The sequence below is a fragment of the Megachile rotundata genome, chromosome 11, assembly GCF_050947335.1.
Source record: "Megachile rotundata isolate GNS110a chromosome 11, iyMegRotu1, whole genome shotgun sequence".
Taxonomy (NCBI): domain Eukaryota; kingdom Metazoa; phylum Arthropoda; class Insecta; order Hymenoptera; family Megachilidae; genus Megachile; species Megachile rotundata.
Window position 1 is genome coordinate 14,272,064 of NC_134993.1, and position 23,764 is coordinate 14,295,827.

Below are 23,764 nucleotides of genomic sequence, written 5' to 3' on the forward strand. Positions count from 1 at the left end.
AGGCTATAATTATATTCGTTCGATTCCTCAGGCGACAAGGAAAAATTTGTATATCTCAGAATTTCGAGAAAGTGCCTAGTTTTCGAGAAAATCGAGATTTTCTATTTTTGTAGTTCCAACTTTCACCGCTAGATGGACGGCAATTTTTTGGTCCATGAAATGGGCTATTTTTCTAATTTCTTTAATAAGGGTCCTAGAGGGCTATGAAAGTACTCATTCGATTCCGTAGGCGATAAGGAACAATTTGTATATCTCAGAATTTCGGAAAAGTGCCTAGTTTTCGAGAAAATCGAGATTTTAGTTTTTCGTAGTTCCGCCGCCCGCCGCTAGATGGCGCCACCTGTACCGTTTTGAACCGAATTCGACAAAAATTCATTTTCTGGCTTTATTAGGCATCAAAACGCATCAAACCCTAATAGAAATTTGTTTCTAAATGCCTCAGGAACCATACTACGTCGTCAAAGTGCCGAAATATTGCACTTTGCATGTGCAGTAGAATTGACATATGCGGCTCATATACGTATCGCAATGCTGACACAAAAGAATTAATTACTCATTACCCGAACATTATTTATGAACTTTTATGACCGAACCATGTAAATTAACTGAAGTTTTGCAAACACTGAACTTTACATGGAAATAATGTTTCACTACATGACAAGTTTGTTTTATGTCTTCTCCGTAGCGCTGCTATCTAATTTTAGTTTAAACCGATAATGTCACGTGTGATGTGAGGTTTACGATTTGTAATTTATTGAACACTTGTTAATTTTAACAGCTGATAATAAAGATTCAGTTTATTTCTTTAAATATGTAAAAATATGATAATACAATGATTTACATCTCATTCAAAGTTAAAACTGTAAAGATCTCTATAAAACATAAAGAATACTGGGTCAAATCAGTACTTGGTATATCATAGTAATAACAAAATTCGTCAATAAAAAAACGCTCGAATACATAAGAGGCAACTAAGCTGATAACATTGTAATTACTATTTCTTAAACCTATCAATGCAATCATTAACAACTGTAATGTGTAAATAATATTCATCAACAATTGATGTTTTCTCATTTGACTCTCTCTCCTCTTTGGTTGTAGGTAAAAAAATACTGGCAAAATGCCTAAAGACAATACTGTGAGCCAAACTTTTTGACTAATACCGTATCCATGTAGGAAACTAGCCGTAAATAATGCCAAAGGTACAACATCGACGATCTTGGAGTACCAGTCATAAGAGATCCTTAAGTACTTTGTAATATCAATCGCTGATGTGATAAATGGAGCTCCTGGAAGTAATATCGCTTAAAAATAATGTGCTTATTATTATATGTTAATGTTATTGGTGCTGCTATATTCACTATATGTTACAGCGTGAACTAATTGTTTTCAAATAGTGAAGCCAAAAATATTTTTTAAGATGAAATTTATAAAAACATTATAGAACCTTCACATTATTAGATATGTATTTGCGTTTATTGAACAAAAACTTGTAGTGAAACAAAAAGAATTAAAAGATGATAGTATTTGATTTCAATTCTTAAATATGACATGAAAATAGACCAACACAGTTTTAAGATTAACTGAAAAATAGTTGGAACTTGCGAGAAATAATATGAGTAACAGGTTTTTAAACTACTATACTCTCTAATTTTAATAGGAATAATTGCTAAAGCTTATATTAAAGGGCCTGCAAAAACAAATGTTAGTAATAAAATGTTTTAATAAAATGAATAAAATAAATGTATTAGAATAATGGTTTAGTAACTATTATGTTATGTTTAAAAAGGAATTTTATAATATTATTTTAGCATTTGTAACTAAGATACACACACGAAAAGTCCAAGCACTATATTTTCAAAATCATTAAAATCTACAAACTTGTATTAGAAACTACAGTGTACACATAAATTTCTACATGAAAGCAAGTGATACAGGAAGTTGATAACATGCATAACGGACAAAAAGCAGCATTATGCAAAATTATTACATTGCTATATGCAAAGCATAAATACCCAATACCTAACACTTAAGTAAAAATTTACATAAAAACAAAAATACTACTTTACTACTGCTAAATAATGTCTGTTAAACTGTTCATTTTATTAAATGTGTTATTTGAATTGCTGCGCTAAATGGCAATATTATTTCTCACCTGTTCCAACCAAATTGAAATATCATAAATGAAGGATGAATACATCCTGTTCCTTTGATGTCCTATATTCAAAAGTCAAATACAATACCCTTACGTAGTTTCATACCAACTAATCCTTTGCGTGACCCCCAATAACTTATAAGATGAACATTTAGGGGGCCCTGTACAGATAATGTTATTTTAAAAATATACTAAACAAATGGCAAGATGCAAAATATACAAGTATCAGAAGATTATTTCTTACCAAATCTGAGCACTCCCAGTAACGAGTGAAAAAGTTGGATTTGAAAGGCACGAACTGACCAAGTAATTGCTTTACCATAATGATTATTAAGAGTTCTCATACAACCGATTGTTACGATTAATTTCGCTAAATGCGCTAAAACACTGCTTGGACAAAACATGGTCAATTGTTGCTTAAAGATACCCTACTTCTCGAAATAATTACAGAGGCGTAAGAAATTCAACCAAAATTGTCATAAAGTTACAATTAAAATTAATACTAAATAATGTTCTTGTTCATCGGTACATGATATTGTTACAGATTCTTTGGTACACTAGAAAGGTTATGAGTAAGCCAATCAGCTACTATTTTGAAGATAGCAACTCATGCTGGCGCATGCTGCTATGTATCTATCTGAGCTAGATCAACATTGTTAGAACATAAATGGTGATATAGATAGCGACACCGAGGGGTATTGTAACAATAATTTGATAGCTAATCTAACGTTCCTAGGGAAAATGGTGGTCAAGAGCGATGCGTATCATCCACCATAAAACCAGAGTATTTACAGACATTAGACCAATTTTATAGAACTCGATAAATAATCAAATTCTCTAATAAAAACCTCAGAATTGACAGAGTAACAGAGTTGAAGAGTAGCTTAGTGTAAAGTATTTAATTTAAAAAGTTGGAAGCATTTTGAGAGCCTCATTGTTCAATGCATTTTGAAAATTTACATTTTCGCGCGTGTCGTCTCAAAATGGCGTCGCTAACTCCATCTAGCAGTCAAGCACGAAACTATCGAAGAAAAAAATCGCGTTTTTAAAAAAAATAAAGCATATTTGGATTTTGCTAATGCTAAAAAATTGTTCTACAGGACAAATATATTTGGAGGGATTATTTTAGAATGCATTTAAAGTTCTGTATTTGTCAATTTAAGATGTTGCACTTTTATGGGTTTTAAAAAGCTTAGCCATCTAGCGGTAGGAAGTGGGAACTAATTGAACTGAACTTCGAATTATATTTTATACATTTATTGATTGTTCCGAGCTGTAAATACTTTCAAAATATTCTAAGATTTATTAATATTACTTTCCGATGCATGTTATAATCTGTTTAGTTGGAAGAAATTATTATTTAACGAACTAATTTAAGAACAGTACAACTGGTGTCACCTGCCACTGAACTGCGGTACTAGTACAACAAAAATTTGTATATTTCTTTAAAATTAGCAACCTGACGTAATTTCGGAATAAATTATATAAATAAATAAAAGTATGACATCTCTCTAAAGATATTCGTGAAAGAAGTCCTGTGAAAAAATGTTCTGCCGACACAATACACATGTCATAAAAGAATCGTATGAAATTCGTACAAAATATGTAACGAAAAAAGAAACAGTTACATGATTAAAAGAAGTCAGAAGGATGAATCGGTCAGACCAATTTTGGCATCAAGACAGAAAGTTCTTTAGGTAACCGCAAATAGCAAGTATTTTCTGGGAAAAAAAAAGATAGGTATGATGGAGGTCAATGTTTCGTTCAAAGCGCCAAAGTGACTAATACATCACCGATGCGCATTCAAGTTTCTACTAAAAGTTTTGCAGCAGTACTGCAGTATTTTTACCCTTGACAACTCGTCGTGTAATCGTGGTAAATGTTCGTGCGCACTCGACGTGAAATCGTTACACCACCCTAAACTCTGCACGAACTTCATGGCATTGGAAATTTTGATTTTGTTTGTCTGCAGTGGTTCTCAAAACAAATATCGGAAGGAACAAACACCGTATTAGCTATATATTGTACTTCAATGTATCCGTCTCTTCATGGTCCGCCAGTACCGTGTTTTACCCTAGTACTTTTCATGCTACCATGAATTAACAATTTTTATTACAACGATACCATAATAACTAGCTTATAATGAAGCCTAGTACCGAGGTGTTATTTAGGAAAGGAATAATAATACATTTCAGTCGAGTAACGGATAATAGCTATTTATGAATTCAAATAACAGCTCACTTAAGAAATCTAACAAGTGCTGCCATCTATCGCGAAAGGAAGATTTAATTTATCTGCCAAAAACGTTAAAAAAGGTATGGAAGTATATTTATAAATATGTGTCGCAAGACAAATTTTGAAAGTACCAAAAAATTATAAATGATATTCATGAAATAATAATTGGAAAATGTTTCATTCCCAAACAGGTGTCACAGATTAGATCAGCGTTATTATTTAAGAAACACTTGTTTTTAGTGCATCATACGAATTCAATTAAGATTAACGTTACAGTAGCGAGTAATGTTGGCATAACTTTTGAGCGTGATTTTATTATCACACTTTGGCAAACAGAAAAGCAGCACAATGAAAACTTATCAGCCGTTTTCAAGCGGGGCAACAATAAAACGTTTACTCACATTTAACACCTCATTAAAGAATTAACAAGCCTGAAATAGGTACTTGTGTGTCGTGTATGTTTACAAGCCTAGATAAGTCTGCTTAGGTAAGTATACCGTGGTTATGTGGTTGCGTCCTCTAAAAATAGAATTTCGCGACATTTTTATATACAGAACCGAAAACTATTTTAAAATCTACCAGAGCGGCCAGTAAACTGTAATTTAATATTAAATGGGTCCTTGAAAGTAGCCTCGCCTTTTTTACACAATCAAGATTCAAGGCGTTAAATAAATATTATTCTCTTGTTTAAAGTCTCGAATACTGATTATATACTTTTTTTATCTTGCTTATTATTCTACAGTGGATAATTAAATCAACTCGTGTTCAGACTTTCAATACATTGTAAACGTTTAGTCCTTTAAGCACTGACGCACGGTGACGCATTCTCCCTCCTTTTTCTCACCAATTCCCTCTCGCTCTAAACACATCTTTTATCGCCGCGATCTTCCCAAACATTCCCGGAACTCGACCACCCTACGTGACATTCGAACCATTCACCCAAACAATCTCTCGAAAACAGTATTCAGATCAGTTTTCGCAGTCATATTCGATTACCCTTTTCAGTTTGCCTGGGACGTGGCGGCAGATTATCGCCGTCACAATATCATGACTGGAATTGCAACGCTGTTGCAATTATTATGTTACGTGACGGGAAAAACACAGGCAATTTTTTCCTACTTATCAATGTCAAATGATTTGTATCTATTTTCACCTTCTGGATATTTATGGTACCAAGGTACAAATATGGAAGCATACTTATGATGGGTAATTATAATAATTATGGTAGAGTATCACTATTATTTTTAAATGGTTACTTAGTTCATGTGATACATGTACATATACACATAGCATAGACATAGACATAGACATAGACATAAACATAGACATATACATATACCTATACATATACCTATACATATACCTATACATATACCTATACATATACATACATATACATGCATATACATATACTAACTGAACCATTTTGACTTTACAGGCACTGCACACACTCGTTTCTAATTCGGCAACGGAAATTGCCAGTTTCTTCGGCTAGTAATTAACACGAACAATGGGATATACGGTGTTTCAATTTCGTTTTAACAGAATCGAATTCATCCGTGAGACAAGCTCCGTGTTGAAGAGACGACACCGCGGAGTGCTCTCTTGTTAACGATTTACTCGATGCTGGGTACAATGCGCGTGTAACGAAGTAAAAGAAAGAAAGAGCGAAAAGGAAAAGAAAAGGGAAAAACCGTAATCTTGAAAGCGGGTCGGATCTCGAGACTTCACCGACCTAGACATCACATTGTATGTGTCATTCGTGATATTAAAAACCTGGGTCACGTTGCTATCGATCATTGATGTACCGCTAAAACATCTTGCAAATTTTATAGGTGCGTTGTGTACATCTATGTGCAATTAACTGACTATTTATCGTAGGATAAAATTTAAAAAATTTCATCTTGTATATTGGACTTATTTTGTTACAGAACATGTGTACATTTTGAATGTCTATGAATGTATGTGTCATGTCTATGGATGTCTATGCTTTGTCTATGAATGTCTATGTCTTGTCTAAGTGAGCTACAACAGCTAAATGTGCATGTGAACCTGTGGAACTTATTTGAAGATCTCTCAAATCCTCAGATCTCCAAGAATTACCTTGATGAAAAATTCTTCTAGTTCCCGCATCGAGTTTCTTCAAATTTTTACTTCTCCAGGTGTTCCAATCTCGGCTTTCAACGTAAAATACCGTAATACGATGAACTTTGTAACTTATACTGCACAAAAGGTTCCAGTAACTTCGGAAGAACTCGTCAACCTTTAATGAAACAATCGCGGAGAAATTTAATGAATTCCGCTTTCAGGTTTTAAAGTGAATCGTCGGATAATATTTAGTTCAATGTGCCCGCTATTGTTGGAGAAACAAGGTGAAACTTTTCACGAACTGCTCGATGATTCGTCCGAATGACGTATTGTTTGTATTCGTCTCCCATGTGCGGACGGAAACCTTGCTTGGAGAAAATGTCAGTCTCAACGTTCGACTTTCTTCTGTGTTCAAGATTCTGGAAAAAAAGCGTTTTTAGAATGAAAGACTCAGACACTATACATGGTACATAATTTCAGTATTTTCTGCATAAAATGAGTTGTGTTAAGATTTCTTTTTAAACTATCAAATATTATACACTTCAAGTACTCATATATTTCATACATTATATATGGTACATAGTGTTAGTACTCACTGTGTAAATTGAGTTGTGTTAAGATTTCTTTTCAAACTATCAAATATTAAACACTTCAAGTACTCATATATTTCATACATTATATATGGTGCATAGTGTTAGCACTCACTGTGTAAAATGAGTTGTGTTAAGATTTCTTTTTAAACTATCAAATATTATACACTACAAGTACTCATATATTTCATACATTATATATGGTGCATAGTGTTAGTACTTACTGTGTAAAATGAGTTGTGTTCAGATTTCTTTTCAAACTATCAAATATTAAACACTTCAAGTACTCATATATTTCATACATTATATATGGTGCATAGTGTTAGCACTCACTGTATAAAATGAATTGTGTTAAGATTTCTTTTCAAACTATCAAATATTATACACTACAAGTACTCATATATTTCATACATTATATATAGTACATAGTTTTAGTATTCATATAAAATGTGTTAAGAGCTCCTCAAACTATCAAATATTAGACACAAGTACTCATGTATTTAGACAGTTTAGGTACCTGCTCTAGGTAAGTGCTAAAAGGCTTGGTTTAAGTACCGACTAAGTACCACTACAGAGTATTCAGGTACCTACAAATTTCTAAACAGGTGTATCATAAATATTGGCGCCTTGAAAGTATTAAAAAATTAATTCAGACTTGTATTGCAGGTACCAACGTGCAAGTTGAGCTTCCTTTAAGTATTCTACATCGTGTGGAGAACAAAATACATCAATTTGAGAATTTCCCAAATTCTCAAAGCCTACGTATTCTTCATGAGACGTTCTCATGTTCTACATTTTTAAACCTTAAGACTCTGATAACGGGAGATCACTCGAAGAAGAATTCTGCATAATCCTCGACTGCGAACGTTTTCTTTAAATATCGTTCCCTGGCCTTGGTTAGATCGAGGACGCTGCAAGTTTTGCGGGAATTACGTAAATAATTTGCCAGAATGAATGAACGTGACTTGCATGATATTTTTAAATAATTCCTTGTGACCTTATTCGCGGAGGGGAGAGTACCCTTAAGTGTTCATATAGTAAATTGCAAAAATGTTCAACGAGATACTCGTTAAGGAATTGATTTTTTACCAGCATCTGCACCGATAAGATCACAGGTGAATTACAAACCGACGCACCATTAGCGCCGAGCAAACGGGGGCATTTGCCCCGGGCGTAGGGATGTTCCGTCACGTGTCTGTATCCAGAAATGTCTCGAAGTCTCTCTGAATACCGTAGATTAATCGAGCAATGCATTTACAGTAAACACATCTGATAAAATCGACGCGTCAAACACTTTCCGTTCAAAAAACAAAACCAGAATGTCAAAGAGCAGAAATATGATGCACTGATTATCATACGTTAAGTTGATCAAGATTGACACAAATTGTTTTTTTTCGACACTGAAAGAAGATACGCGTAACGCGATACCTAATCCTATCGCGTGATGCACCTACATATAATAACAATGCCTTGCAAGTAATGGCTCTGTCATGCATTTTCTCCGGTGAGCCAGCGATCAATGGGATATCGCGTTCAAATCAATCCTATTGCATTTTGTTTCGCGTATCCAGGACAGCCATAAAGAAAATAAATAAAAGTCGCTTGATCAACGTCCAACGCAAAGTTGCGATCGATGCTGCGAGATCTCAAAAATATTCTGTCGAAGAATGGATTCGTTGTTCCTTTCACTCGACCTTTTTGAAGCGGACATTGGTTTCCTATAAAACAAAAATTACTTGGCAAGAGTGGGCAACTGGTCATCTTCACTGAGATGTAGAACACTTGTCATATTAGAAATTCCTGTGGATTAAAATTCCTGAAAATCCAGTCACGCGAAGTACATTAGGTTTATCTTATAATCTAGTTACTCGAGCAGAAATTTTTGGATATAAAAAGGTGCACAGTTATGTATAAGTAAATGTGATAGAGCGTGCAATAGTGGGTAAAGAGCAAAAAGTGTTGCCGGTGTCGTTTACATGCCACGAGAATACGATCCGTAGAAGAGAAAACACAAGATGTAATGGTTTCCATTCAGGTACTTTAATAAACATGTACAGTTGAACGTATTTCTGAACGTATTATTATTATTATTAATATTATTATTATTAATATTATTATTGATGATGTATATATCACCTTTTGAACACGGGCGGACTCTAGCGTCATTTCACGATATGACCGGGACAACATAGTGAAATGATAAACGACCTTGAACCCGCCTAGTACGCATCGAATTAAATTATTATAAACTATAATTGGCAATGTTTCGCGTGACATAAGAAGTTATGAACAAGTAACCGATCGTTTAATCCCATTCCACCACAATGTTAAAGAAAAAATCGTGCGTGTCTGTTCCGAGGAACGAGATCACAAAAGAAACTGAATGTGCGAATAATTGCGAAACAGAATCGTTGAAAAGTTGCGTCGAATTTTTGGCGGACGTCCGTGTCGGTAAAATAGTATTCTACTGTAGTTTCATTGTTTGTTTCATTAGGCATGCGCGAATTTGTTGCACGTAATTTCAACACAATTTGACAGCGATAGGACAGACGCAGCTATAAAATTGTGCTGCTGAAGACACTTTCGATAAGTTAGAAAAAACGATACGAGATTGTCCATTTTGTTATAGCATATAATCACGTGTATACAAAACCGGAGGTGCTTGAACAGTCATCGAAAAGCAATCCGAAGCGATTAATTCGTTATAAATAATTCGCTAATGCCTAAGTCATTCGTGCACACGGACACGGAACACACGAACGTCCGTTTACGTTTCACACCTAACAAGTAATGTACACACATCCAGCCGACGATCATGCACGCATTCTCTCACGCTCGTACGCATACGCACGCAACTTCCTTGTATGTCACGTTTCAGGCTCCACCAACAGACGGTAGATACACGTATTGCTATCAAATATTACAGACTCGATAGAGCGTACATTCGATCGTTTCAATGCTTTATTTGGCAGTAAAGAAATTAAGGAATTAATCTCGCGGAATTACACGCCTCTAATAGCAACGCAATGCTGTATCTATCTACGTAGACTCGTTATTTTACACTGTCACATTGGCGTAATTAAGAGTGATTCCCCAAAAAACTAACCCTCGTACATAAGACAGCGCCATCTTGTATAAGAAATTTAGAAATGTTACAAAGGTTAAGTCAAACATCGTCAAAATTTCCAAGTCATTTAGATATGGAACGTTTGTACTATTGTAACAGTAGCTGCCAGATCTGGTCCAGAATAAATTCCTAATTACGCCAATAGTGTTACATAAGTTGATTTGGAAACCAAGGGAGGGCCGACTGGACGCTGAAGCTGTCGCGTTTGGACACAAAGAAAAAGGAACGTTTACAAATGAATTTCGCACGATTTCGGTAGGATGAGATCGACGCGTGCATATCCGTGAACATAAATTACGATCGTTGATTCGGTAGAGCATGGAACCTACAATTGAGTAACAAGTGTTTATCGTAAGAGGAAAATGCTTACAATCTTCTTGCTTCCTTACGGCGTACAAATGTCCACGCTTGAGCTTTTTTCATGTTCTATACATTTCGAGTCAATTGGCATTACAAAGTGTGCACGACCCATTCGTGCACCTATACACGTATATACAGGATATTTATAAACTTCTGCCATTTCAAAACTGGAAAAAAAAGATAAAAGTTTTGTTACATTCTTTCCGTATCAGCTTCAGCAGTTGATTCAAACAGCAGACGTTTATGGATATTCGGTATATTTCCTTCCAAGCTTTAAGGTCACGATTAACCTTTTGTTCTCTTCATTTAACACGTTCGCTACGAATATGGTGGTTCATCTAATCGTTTGGAAGATGTGCGTCCGATTCATTTGTAAATAGAAATCCGCAATAATATGTGAGTACGCGTGTATTGTTCCTACGATAATAACCGCTATATCTGAAACTATCTTAAGCGATAAATAACACTGCAACTCGAAGCAGAGTGAATTACCATTAAAAGTGAAAAATTACGGTAAGACTAATGTACGAGCCAATGACGTCTCGTATATCGCAGCGAAAGTGTTAATCAACGTAAAGGTGAAACGTCTCGCTGTAGTTTCGTACGAAACCGCCCTTTTGTGACGTACATACCATTCTCTCGCAATTGCATTCTATCCATTACCGTTGTCACGATATACAATGTACCATTTTACCGCTTCGTCGTAATCCATGTAACAAAAAGAACTTATAAGAATTTCTATCACTCTTGAAAGAAAAAGAACATTGAAAGAAGTCGAAACAAATTACCTCGTTTCGTTAATCCTCAAATGTATCACAGTATTAAAAGGAACTGAAAATAGCTCTTAGTTCTGGAATAATGAACACTTGTGTCGTGATTACGTCAAAGATAATCTAGAAACGCATAAAGATCTCATAATATCTTACCGGAGTAATCCGATAGAAAGGCGTGCTTCGCAGATCCTCGTTTTATCATCGATCTATCGAATCTCTACGGTAGGCCTATTACGGGTGTATTACACATCTGTGAAAACCCCGTATACAAATGAAATCAACAGCCAGTAAATAAGATTCAAAACAAAAATGCAAGAATGCGGATCGCCATTCGAAGAATCGATGAATCATCGACTGGTGGTTCGACAAATACCGAATCCATATTCATGAGGACTCTTTCCTTTTTTATTTTCTCTCTTCAACTTGTTCCGAAGCGGCGGTAAACTCGCCGACTTTTACATGGTTCTGCACTAGTTAGCGCGCACGCATGCGTGAGCGCATGCGCAGATATAAAATAATGCGTTCTGATGGTAAAAAAGTCGTACGCACATTCTCCTGACATGTGTCAACCGGCGAAATTCGGGGAGAATATCTGCTTGTAAACTGCATTAACGCACGCTGTGCAATGATGTCTACGATTACACGACGCTTAGAGAAGTCTTTCGACGTAAACGTTTAACGAGACTGGACGCCCACACGCGTAATAACACGATTTAAAATCCTCTTAACCTAGCTTACTGGCGATGACGGTAATAGGATCGAGTCGAGAAAAGTCGCTGAACGATTCGTATGCAAGTGCGCATGCGCAGACAAATCAAACACCTCGATTTACAAAATCGAGGAATCGATTACAAGTTGTGATCATTTCAAGATAACCTATCTTCGATTACTCGGATACGAATCGTTCACTCGTTTTCCGTTCTTGTTAATGTTAATGTTTGTGTTCGCCTTAATGCCTTCATTACCCGTAAACGATTTCGCTCGTCAACGTAAACAACGTGCATCGAAATGAAACCGGAAGTAGAATGGATTCGGTACGCTCGTCGATTTCACGCAGCCGTAATCGAATTCTTCGGTGCGTGTAGACTACCTGTGAATTCTAACGACATAAAGACAATGCGAGAAAAAGGAAAAAGCATCGACGAAGGAAACGCGTCAAGTATTCAAATTCCAACCGACTCAGTTGTGCTCAATTGCCAAACAGGGTTTAAATTGTTCGCAGTCGATAACTGCGTGGGCGTCGCGGACGAATCGTTTCCCTTGAACCTTCAAATCCCGCCAAACTCGGCCGATTTCGTGGGAGATTTAAATTGTTCACGAGACGACGGGAGTAACTTAGAACGTGAATAAAATGACTAGTAAACTATAACGAGTCCGTATCTAAGTATGTACCGGGTGGCGCAAAAAGAAACGGTTATATATATGTTACCGTAAAAGCATAAAATTCTATACATTTACTTGGTCATAAATTTTAGTATCAGCGAAGATGCTTCTATGAAACTTTCAAGTTCATTGCTCACGTTTACAGTAACATATACATACATCAAATGAAGTATATTATAAAAAAGTGTCGGTAAGTCTTTGATGTTTCACGCTTACATGTCTATGTACATATTGTTCAATGATTACGAATGAAAATCGATATTATTTCATGACGATCACCAATATCCGGGAAATTAATATTATATCTATTAAATAATATACACACATGTATAAATAAAAATAAAAATTATCTTAATGTTTTAGCGTTTCGGACTTCTCTCCTTGCGGTTGTTACGTTTATTGCCAGCAGCATCATTATCGAGTGTTCCTTTGCACCACCGGGTATAGAATAAAACGGATTTAGAGCTTTCGTAAATGTACATCCACTGGACGCGGCTACGTGTAGCGATGACATATATTACATAAGGCGCGGAAATTCTATCTAAGCGGATCACAGCTGCTTCCGCTTGGCCACGTTTTGAATCTCCCTTAAGAATACCCTCTACCCTACCCCTTCCCCCACACACACCTTCGCACACTTACAAACTACTGGTCGATTTTTTTCGAGATTTTTCGCGAAATGCGAGGAGCACAGACAAAGCAAGCAGGCCCTGAGGTTATCAAAGTGTCTTATTGAATCGACGATAATCGATCTTTTATCGATCTGTACTTTTCTAGAAACATCACAAGAAATCGTGATTCGACAATCGAACACGTTCGATTCATAAGACAGTTCGATCTAAATAAACGCAGTTAGTCGATTAATTGAAACACTGTAGTTATTCGAGTTTTTGTAGAAATGAATTTTTGTTCGATTGCTGCTTAAATTCTGTCAGCAATTTTTTTCTAAAGAGTTTAAAAATATTTAGAGTAGATACAAATTTCAACAGCCGATTCAAAAATAGTATTATATAATTTGGAGAGAGTTAGAAAAGCATGTTACGTTTTTAGTAGAACTTATGCAGCAGTTCGAGAGATTGAGGAAAATGTAGTCGGCGTATTACTAATTTAAAAAAGTTTTTTCGAAAAAAAATGTGATTCTCTGATCAAAGTTCAACAAAATTTCCATACCGATATTATTCGCCGATAACGGTTATCTGATAAAATGGGAATCTTTTACTGCAATGCAGATCGAACTCCGGAAGTTCTAGACCCTCCCTAATTATGCACGAATAATACTAATTTTATGTACGCGTCGCGATTGCGTAGCTAATTACGTGAAAAACCCAGTAATAAATATTAAAAAAGAACGAATATTAATCCCCTCTTTTTCGTAATGCCGTAAAGTTTCGTGCGCGTGCGCATGCGCGCGCACTATACAGGTTAGGTGCTAACACCTAACTGTAGATCAAGCGTTAAAGACTAATTTTTAATTTTACAAGTATCTCAAATTGTGTATCATTTATACTTTGGGCTTTGAAACATGTGATTCGAATTAGAAGTACATTGCTTCTATTGCTATGAATTTCAAATTATACTTCGATTAATTACGCGCGCATTGTTTTCGTAGCATATCATCTCCGCGATGCTCGTTAATTGTTTTACACTTAAATTCTAATTCTAAAGCTTTGTGACTTGATTCCATTAATCCACGCGACCGTCGTCTACATTTATTGCGAGATAGATTCTCTGTAAACATTTTTGTTCCTCGATAAAAGTTACACAATCGTTTCGATTTAATATTATAGAATTTCGACTATCGATTACGCGCTCGAAGAATGCTGGAGCAACGCGGACAGTAGAAACAGAAAGTATTCATCGCGGATCCTTCCTTGTTTTCATTTTTTATTATGACCATGAAGAGTTTCGATCACGACGAAGATAAACGAAGACATAGAACAGAAATGGAATTGTGTTATCAATGAAGAGTACTAGTTCAAGTTTGTTGATTATCGTGCTTGGAGAATTAGTTTCGTCAATACTACAATAAAGCCGCAGTGAGTCATGTAACGCGGACGCATAGTGGTGAAATTGTCATTGAAACTTTACGATTATTTCAGCTTGCAATCCCATTTAAACCGTACGGGACGTTGTCCCCTAATAATAGATTTAAAAAGACGCTACTATAGCAATTAACAAACTAGCCAAAAAGTATTGATAGACCGCGATATTACAAATGTGCCAATATATTTGGCTATATTCGTACAATTCGCTCAAGGAAGATGCACGAGCCTTTCGGCAACTCTCGATGAAGATCGTCCAACATCGTAACACAAAAAACGAAAAGCGAACGTCGCGTGGTATTCCCGAGAGTATCGAATTGATACGTAAACCGCTCGTTTCTATGAATTATGCATGCAAATAAAATGAATCGCTCAGCAGACAATGGAAGAAAAATTTCCGTCGTATATTATTTTGACTTTCAAGACTTCAATGTCAAATACCCGTTAAATTACGTCGTATAAAAACTTATTCAAATTCGAGGGATCTCTCGGTAAGTTTTTAACCCACCACAAACGTCAACTTTCATTTTTATATACTTTTATCTCTATATATCTCATCTCTAAGTATTGATATTGATCTTTGTATAGAACACAATGCGTCACACGTAGGACAGCATGAGACGCACGTGGTGCGTCGTCAGTCTTGAACGCTATAGCAAAAACAATGTTCATTCAGGTGTTCTTATGTTCTATACGTTCTATACGTCAAACGACGATGCTTATTAGTCTAGCGAACAAGGTAAGCTCGAGGACGCTGTTCAATTATGTAATGATAGTAAACGAGACTCGGGGTTTGATTCGTTCTTACGTGTACGGATTGATCGTATATAGCGCGGACGTTTGCGTGAGCACGTAATCGCACGCGGACAGATATGACCGATACGCGTAGAGGTATAGCCGCCTCTTTTTCCGAACTCATGGAATCTTTTGTTTTAGGACAAACACATAGGCCTTTCGAAAACATTTTATTGGACTTGCTAATGTACTTTGACTCTTCAAATTAAAGAACTGTCGAATAAATGAAGTGGAGCAATCAAGATTCATCTGTTTGGTAATCGTCATTAAAACGATGACTAAATTTATTTTATCTTTCTTCCGTTTGAGATATTCCGATAAAGAACAATCAGGCCTGAGTCACTTTATCACGCATAACCTCTCAACGCACGATTTATTTGTCAGATGCGTTAGTCATAACCAAACTATTTACAGGTACAATATTGAAACGAATGAGGAAAGTTAAAACTGAAGGAAATGAAGAAAGTTTTATATTGAACCTTGAGATATTATAATTGGAATTAAACTGAAAATTAATGCGAGAGAAATGTGCGACATTTGAACTGTCGATGCGTCACGCATGACTCGTCAAAACATACTAAGAGGTTAATTTATGCTCAATTGAAAATGCGTCACGTTTCAATCGCATAATTGTACACTTTCTGAGAAAAACGGAAGAAGTTCATCGAATGTTTTACGTAACTTTGCTTACACTTATACGTGTACATGTGAAGTTCAGTATAACACGAGCATTGTTGCGCACACGCCCATAAATCGAATTTCCGATATCGCTTTATTACCTCTAGATTTGGTTTACATGGAACACGCGCAGCGTTCTCATCCGTGGAAATTCGATTAGGTAGAAAAAAATCATTGACGCAATTGGAGGAGAATTATTTTGGAAAGGATTAGAGAATCCGTGTAAAAGGAAACGAACGGGATTTGAGCCTGCGACCTTTGCCATTACAAGCTGCCACGGAAATATCTATTAATGGAATTTTATTTTTCCCCGTTTCCTCATCCTGATCTCTTATTCCAGGGAAAACGTTTAGTAATTCCACAACAAAGTCTTTGTGCGCTCTCAGTTTAAAGGATTTCTCAGGTTAGGTTAAAAATTTCTGGTTATTTTCACTAAGCCACAATAGCTGAATACACATCGATGTAATTCAATTTTCATAGAACAATGAGAAAGATAGTTTTTTGTATTTACTGAATATATGTTTATGAGTAAAGTGCGATAAAAAACTTTATGCAAGCAAAACAAAATAAAAGCGTGTATCACAACTGTAGTAATTGAGTTCAAAACGATAACCGAAAGAAAATCAATAAAATGTTTGATAAAAGATTTATCGTGAATCACTGTGAAGAAATCTTTAACACGAAGTTTTATCCGTGTATTTTCCCGGTTCTACAAATACGGTTTCTCTTTCGTTTAAATTCAACTTTTTACCGGAGTGAAATGCACCGGAGGTATCTAGTAAATTTTAATCGCATCTAGGAACATAGCGTGACAACTTCAAAGAGCGTCCTTTGAGCGCTGCGAAGCAATCTTCCCGAGATTTCTCGATATTGTCCTGGTTAAACGTTTTGCTTCCTCTCATTGAAACGTTCTAATCTTTCGGCTTTATTTTTAGAACCTCTAAGAACTGCACTTTACTAGATAATCTTTCTGCTCTACTTTTGAACCGTTTTTTCTTCCAAATTATCGTTCGATTTAATTAGTTATTTAAATAGTAATTCAAAATAATTTTATTCGTTTATTTTTTTGACAGAATTTTCAATAATGAAGGAGAATGACCATAATGGAAATTAAATTTCGCGGGTTTTCTGAGGACCTCGATCGCCGCAAACGAATCGATATATCGACCCGAATCGCCAATGAAAATCAAGGGAATTTGCAAGCGGCATAAATAATGGCGGCATGACAGCGCTTCCTTCGATAAATCAAAGTGGTTAGGTAGGCAATATTTTGAGTTTTATCGCAAAGCATAAGTCGTAAAATGAAAAAAAGGACAGCGTTCACGGTCTAATCCACGAGGAATAAACGTTATTGCGATTGCTCCATCAATCGACGCGTTCTCTTTATATAAAAATGAATTGCACTCGATGTGGATATTGAGCAAAATTCGCGTGGGCTAAGTTGAAATTGTAATATATTTAAATAGAAAAAAATTCTACAAAAAATATACATTCGAAGAATTTCGACGAAAGTATAATTCTTAACATTAGAAAATACATATATACATATTTATATTAATACTTTGATGACCAACGTCACATATTCATGATTATTAATTATAACAAATTTTGCAGGTACAAATATAATGTAGAATTTCAGCAGCCAATAGGAATTGTGAAAGCAGAATCATCGATGGATGTTTACTGTCTGTGTGGTAATTTAATAATTAAAATTAATTAAATGTTAAATCAGATAAATAAAATAAGTAAAAATATTTACAGAAACATGAAGTTAAATTGGCAAGAGAAGAGGAAATCCACGAAATGCTGTGGGCCATCAAAGTGTTAAAAAATGGTAATGGAACTTTTTCAATTGGAATGCAAGCCCTAAAATCTAACTTCATGACAAATGATTTTCAATGACAAAATTTTACAGCGAATAGTAAAAAAAAATGCGGCAAAAAGCTTAAAAAACTGCTCGATTGTTTTAATTAAACGCGTGCTTTATTTGTTGAAATCCGACATGCGATAGTGGGTTAAGCAGTTATTGGCCGCATACTGGTAAACGACAGTATATAAGTATCACAATTAATTGACCATTTGACTGATGAAAGTGTCAGGGTTCAAAAGCTTTAGATTCACTTTTGTCGTTAAGCGTCTCTCGTTGTACAAAACATTTGCTGAATCTGCAACTTCTCACCGAGCTTGATAACATTTCCCGCGATTCTAGATATCGTTCTATCTGTATCAACGCAAATTCGGAAGATCTCTCCATATTTACAATCTTAAATATTCGATGACGATAAATCACCTGTAGTCTATTTCGTGAACACGCTAAACGACTTGTCTTTTAAGTAACTTATTCGTCAGGGTAAACTAACGAAGGAAATTAGAAACTCGCCTTGCTAAGCGTTGGATAAAAACTTTCAACTCTTCGTTCGTAAAAAAAAATTATTAAAAATTCAAATTAATTTTCTTTAATTTCAGAAATATAGTAAGACAAATATTAAAATTAATTTACAATTTATTTCATGATTGTTAAATATTGTAACAATTTAAAATAGAGTATCATTAATAGCTGATATGCTTATTTTTTTCCAGGGTCATTTCCCAACGTTATGCAGTAACGTAAATCGTGCAAAAAGAGAAACGCAGAAAGATACGATGGCGAGTAAACCTTGGAATAATCATTTCACCGCATGTTTTCCAATCATGATTCATGAAACATAACAAAAATGGCATATTTTTTCACACTGATTACGAAGAGGATAATTGGTCCTAATATCCTCTAACGAACGAAAAACAAAGAGTTGATAGTTTCGCTGAGAAGCACGCAATCGCGATCGTTGTAACGCACGTGACACGCTAGGAATGTAGAAAAGCAAGGAACCATTTGTTTCTATATTATCAAGACTTGCAAAACCTTTGTATCAAACTGTGAATTGTTTAAGTACACTCGGATGCAATGTAGGCTTTTAAAAATTAAATATGTTACACATTTTCAAAACATGTAATCCCAAATTAAAGTTCTAATCAAATACCCAACTAGGGTGATTTAAGCCTACAATGCCCACCGGTGTTCCTGTAATGAAGTTTCCTAACTTTTTCTGGCTTTTAAAAATGAAACAGAAGTAGTTAATAAATATTCTGATAAACACAGTTTTTCATGATGCAAAAAAAGATGATTAGGAAGTAGCATATAGAAGGAGAAAATGATTAAGTACTTGTAGAAAATTACAGTTAAAATTGTTCAAAATTATCATAGCAACGATTTTCTTTGATTAGATAATTTCTTGTAATAATACTGATACGAAAGGTATAATATAAAGAAACGTTTGTACGTGATATATACCTGGTGTGACTCGTCAAGATATAAGATCTTGCTTAATACAAATTTTAATACCGTTAAATAATCTTAGATCCTGAGAACGATATGTACGAATCGTTATTTGCTAAAAGTTTGTTCGATATAAATATTGCAAAATTCAATACCGTTATCTTCATACCGGATGTATTTTAAATAACGCCTCCATTTATTATTTAACTAGCCGTATTTACCAACGCACGTATACATTCCTCGATTCCACTTTCACCAATTTAAAAATTATGCGGTGCCAACGAGGAATATTACCGCTATTTAAAATGATTGATTCGAATGTTAACGATTTGCGATTGTGTACCGATTGATATTTAGAGCTTTGTAAAACGTGTTAACAAATTTTAGCGAGAAACTGAAATATTAAACGTAACATTGAATGTATAGATATCACATATGAAAATAAGCGTGTATTTCGAGAACGATTAGTGCTACGTCGACAAGACGTTAATGTTGATTCTGGCACTATATCTTGACTTCTCGTTCTAGTAGAATATATCGCTAATTTCACGCGCATGTTACGATTAATGACTCAAAGTTAACCTCGTTTCGAGCGAGAATTTAGAAAAAAAATTAAAGCAAACAAATATTATTTTGTAACATGATCTATACAAAAACGAAGCACTTTTATAATATTGCACGAATAGTGAGTGTATCGTAACGAAATGACGGAGATGATATGCTAAACAATTAAAAATTATTTTCACGCGCACGTGCGTAGGTACGTGTCGTACGATCGTCATATTCACGTATATGCGTGCTTGTGTAGGTGCGCGCGCACGCGGGCATCCCCCTATTTGTTACAAGGTTTGCGTGTACAGCATGTTTTTTTACTCATCTAACGTAATACATCTATAATAAGTACTATATGCGTAATAGCATAGTATGTCGAATATATTACAATACACCCACGTCGTTGTACGTTGTAGATGTCGATCTTAAACTATCAATTAAAGGAAAGAAATAGGAAAGAGGAAACTAAAAAACAATAACGAGTATATTAGGTTGGTAACCAAGTTCGCGGACCTCATGAAATGTTAACACAAATTGCTGATCAATGTAAGCACTAAATCATTGATGCAACTAGGAGGATGTGCCTTTCCCATGTAACGTGGAGGATGTAAGGCAAAATCTCATACTAAAGATTTAAAATTTTTTAACTTATCAAATTTCTCAGATATACAGATACAAAAATGAAATTTGCAAAAACCGTTTGGTAATGTCGGTGTAGGGCGTTAACGCTATTGGTACAATCAGAAGATCCGGTCCACTAAAAATCTTTGTTACACCAACGTTAATCTTTAGTGATGAGGATAAATGAAAAGATTGCAAATATAGTTGCCAACCTAATATAAGAATTTTGTTCACGCGCTATTTAATACTTGACTTTCGCCTTAACCTCTTCCGCGACACCACCCCACCTGAGCTTGTAAACGCGCGATCGCCACTGTATGAGAGGATCTAGAACCGCCTGAAGGAAAAGATAGGGCCTGGTGATCTCACTGAGTAACCACCCGCAAACGAATTCTAATTTGTTGAACGGCAACGGACCGTTCTGCACGACGCACAACAGCGTCCAGTCCAACATGAACCACAAGAGTATATGCACCAAGTAGAAAACCAGAGAATCCCACTCAAAGAGTACGCTAGCCGCCCAGGAAGCACAGGCACCTAACACTAAACACTCGCTCAACGGCTCGAGAATAATCATGGTAGGTAACATAGCCACTCGCAGCTTCGCCCACCTTCGTAGCCTCGCTTGGAAAGAATGCAGCTCGCAGTGACCGCTGTTTTGCAAAGCCGGCTGCGAGGATACGGTGATGCGCCAACCCCGGTCGGTCAATGACTTCGCGTAGAAAAAATCTTCGGCGAGATATACACCGAACTTCTTCAATCCGCCGACCTCGTCGAGAGGCGCTTTTCTCAGCAACGCGGACATACCCGTGTGACAGTTTATCCTGAGTAAATCGGCGGCGAGGTACATACGCGACTGCACCGTGCCAAAGAAGATTTTCTCGTAAGCGGCCGCAAAACCCTCGCGATCACAGGTGAACGGCATCTGGTGTACCAACGCGACCTTGTCGGTCATATAATTAACCATGTCTAACAGAGTGTCCTCCTTCATCTTGATACCACTGTCACTGATCAACACTAACTCGTGTTTCGCCGCCTCGTACGCCGGCTGCATATTGTTGATTTTCGGATTCACGCCCACGTTGCAACCACCGATGAAAAGTTTTGCGTCTACCTCCGGATACTTCTCGATCAATTTACGCACCAACATCAACACTGGGTCCGAATCGTCCTCCACGCAGAATAGTAGCTCGTAACGAGGGTATTGCATGGTGAAGAATGTCTCCAAGTTACTGAATAGATTCGGATCAACGCCCATCAGCGGTTTTATGATCGACACGCCGGGCAACGGCGTCTCGTAGGTCGGTAATTGAGTAACTTTACGGTGCAGCTTCCACCGTCCAACTATCAGAGCCAGTGCGTGAACGATCCACATAACCGACCAAAATATCATGAAGAATATCGCGAACCCGTATAGGGTATATACCATGGAGTTCATCTTCGAACGAAGATACTCGTTTCTCGGAGGTGTAACCTCCGGGGTTTCTGCTCACCTCTCGCCCGTGCCGTGGCTTTCTCACCTTTCGATTACTTGATCCTTTCGCCACTATCGACAGAAACGGTCATCTCGAAGCCCGCCATCCTTCTGCGCGCAGACGACGTTCGCGGCATCCTCGACGCGGTTCCTGTCGCACCGCGATCACGAATACCATCGAATCGGGCGGGCCATCGGTGTAATCTTATCGGTGACGTCCACGGCGTAACACCGTTTTCACGGCGATCACAGCGACGGCGACGACGACCAAGACGTGCCCACCGCTTCCAATACATTCATGCGCTAGCTTCCCCCGCGGTTAGGATGGTCGCGTAGCCGTCCACGGCTACCAGCACTCGAAACGCCGCGCCGGCACGCTGCGTCGAACAACCTTCCTCCTTTTTTACGCCTTTTGCCGAGAACGAGGGTCGCCTATTGCCTATTCACGATCACCACGGACACCGAAGCACCCTCTTTGTTACGACGAACCAACCGATCCACCCCAATTTTCCCTGATGCATCCAACTTTGCTCTTTCCGTGGCTCGATGCACCGAATCTCGTACTTGTTCCAATGATCTCACCCTTTTTGCCTGGATACAGTTTGTCCTGCTATAGCAGTCCCTCCCAAATGACACTTTCAGTGTTTCCTTTTAGCGAGACACCAAGATTCAGCGATCTTCCCAGTGCAACGTGTGTACGCGTCAAAGCAGGATATTCGGTTCGCGTTCACGAACAACGACAGCTTCCTTTCATAACGATGCGCCTACGCGGCCTTGTACCGTTCCGATTCGCCCGTTACCACTGCACTGCCACCGTGTACCGATGCGTGTCATATCGATAACCAAACTTCTGTCAACTGACGCGAACCGATACAAAATGATGGTCGTGAAAACCGAACTGATAGAAACAATCGTGACAGACCGAAATGGAACGACGCACCGCCAAGTGTCGACGGTACAACTGTGGCTGCATGTGACAGCCGGTAGCTCGCACGGCTAATTTGCAACTAAGTTCACAGCGAACGCGTCAGCGGCCAAGGCAGCCAATCAAACACCAGCGCGCGTATTCTTGAAAAATCTCGAATAAATTTCGCGTAATCCTACCGGTTCAATATTCTACTTGATAAATATTCAGAAATCTAATTTTTTGTGAATGGCTTGAGTACAAATAATTTTGTCCTATTGTTAGGTGGGTTTAATAAGATGATATTGCGGGGAGAGGAAATACATTGATGCCCAATTTTGGTTCTGGTTTCAATTCCAAATTGAAAATTTGAAATTCCTACATTTGAAAGTTTGTAATTTTGTAAACGTAGCAAAATGTATGGAGGAAATCAACCAATCAAATTTGGATATCGACTATCAGGATCTGATCGTCTACTGCCTTATTTATAATTCAAGTTTACACTCTATCTTCATATTGCTAGATGATAGTTGATGATTATCAATTATGGGGAAGTAGTACGCATGCGCCATGCTTTATTTGAAATTGACTGTTAAATATTATTTGTATATTAGATTTGAATCCTTAAAGCAATTGTAATAAAAGACAATTATTGTCTTACGTCAATAAAG

General features: G+C 36.8%; 2 protein-coding genes and 1 long non-coding RNA gene across 27 annotated transcripts; 1 reads left to right on the forward strand and 2 right to left on the reverse strand.

Annotated features, from left to right (window-relative positions):
- Positions 1-762: 762 nt before the first annotated feature.
- Positions 763-2,559, reverse strand: LOC105664381 (uncharacterized). Its single transcript, XM_012299009.2, has 2 exons — positions 2,400-2,559; positions 763-1,289 (listed from the first exon to the last, which is right to left on the reverse strand). Exons 1-2 carry the CDS (start codon positions 2,557-2,559, stop codon positions 838-840), a joined length of 612 nt encoding a protein of 203 aa, XP_012154399.1. The 3' UTR covers positions 763-837.
- Positions 852-19,464, forward strand: LOC105664382 (uncharacterized). Of its 20 annotated transcripts, none has more exons than XR_013039943.1 (11): positions 852-987; positions 1,102-4,470; positions 4,582-4,877; positions 5,396-5,614; positions 5,829-6,225; positions 6,322-6,623; positions 6,700-6,944; positions 7,735-17,484; positions 17,841-17,920; positions 17,988-18,060; positions 18,807-19,464. It is a non-coding gene; the product is annotated as an uncharacterized LOC105664382 (long non-coding RNA). The 20 variants fall into 20 exon arrangements; XR_013039945.1 differs by having other exon boundaries at positions 17,841-17,911; XR_013039937.1 differs by having other exon boundaries at positions 7,735-15,492; positions 15,690-15,804; positions 15,963-17,484; positions 17,841-19,464.
- GlcT (ceramide glucosyltransferase) lies at positions 9,087-23,663 on the reverse strand. 6 transcript variants are annotated; one of them, XM_076537392.1, is made up of 4 exons: positions 11,482-23,663; positions 11,344-11,405; positions 11,188-11,251; positions 9,087-10,722 (listed from the first exon to the last, which is right to left on the reverse strand). In XM_076537392.1, the coding sequence occupies exon 1, from the start codon at positions 22,151-22,153 to the stop codon at positions 20,957-20,959; it is 1,197 nt and encodes a 398-aa protein (XP_076393507.1). In that variant the 5' UTR covers positions 22,154-23,663; the 3' UTR covers positions 9,087-10,722; positions 11,188-11,251; positions 11,344-11,405; positions 11,482-20,956. The 6 variants fall into 6 exon arrangements, with proteins under 6 accessions (XP_076393507.1, XP_012154404.1, XP_012154405.1 ...); XM_012299014.2 differs by having other exon boundaries at positions 9,087-11,251; XM_012299015.2 differs by having other exon boundaries at positions 11,344-23,663.
- Between the last annotated feature and the right edge of the window lie 101 nt (positions 23,664-23,764).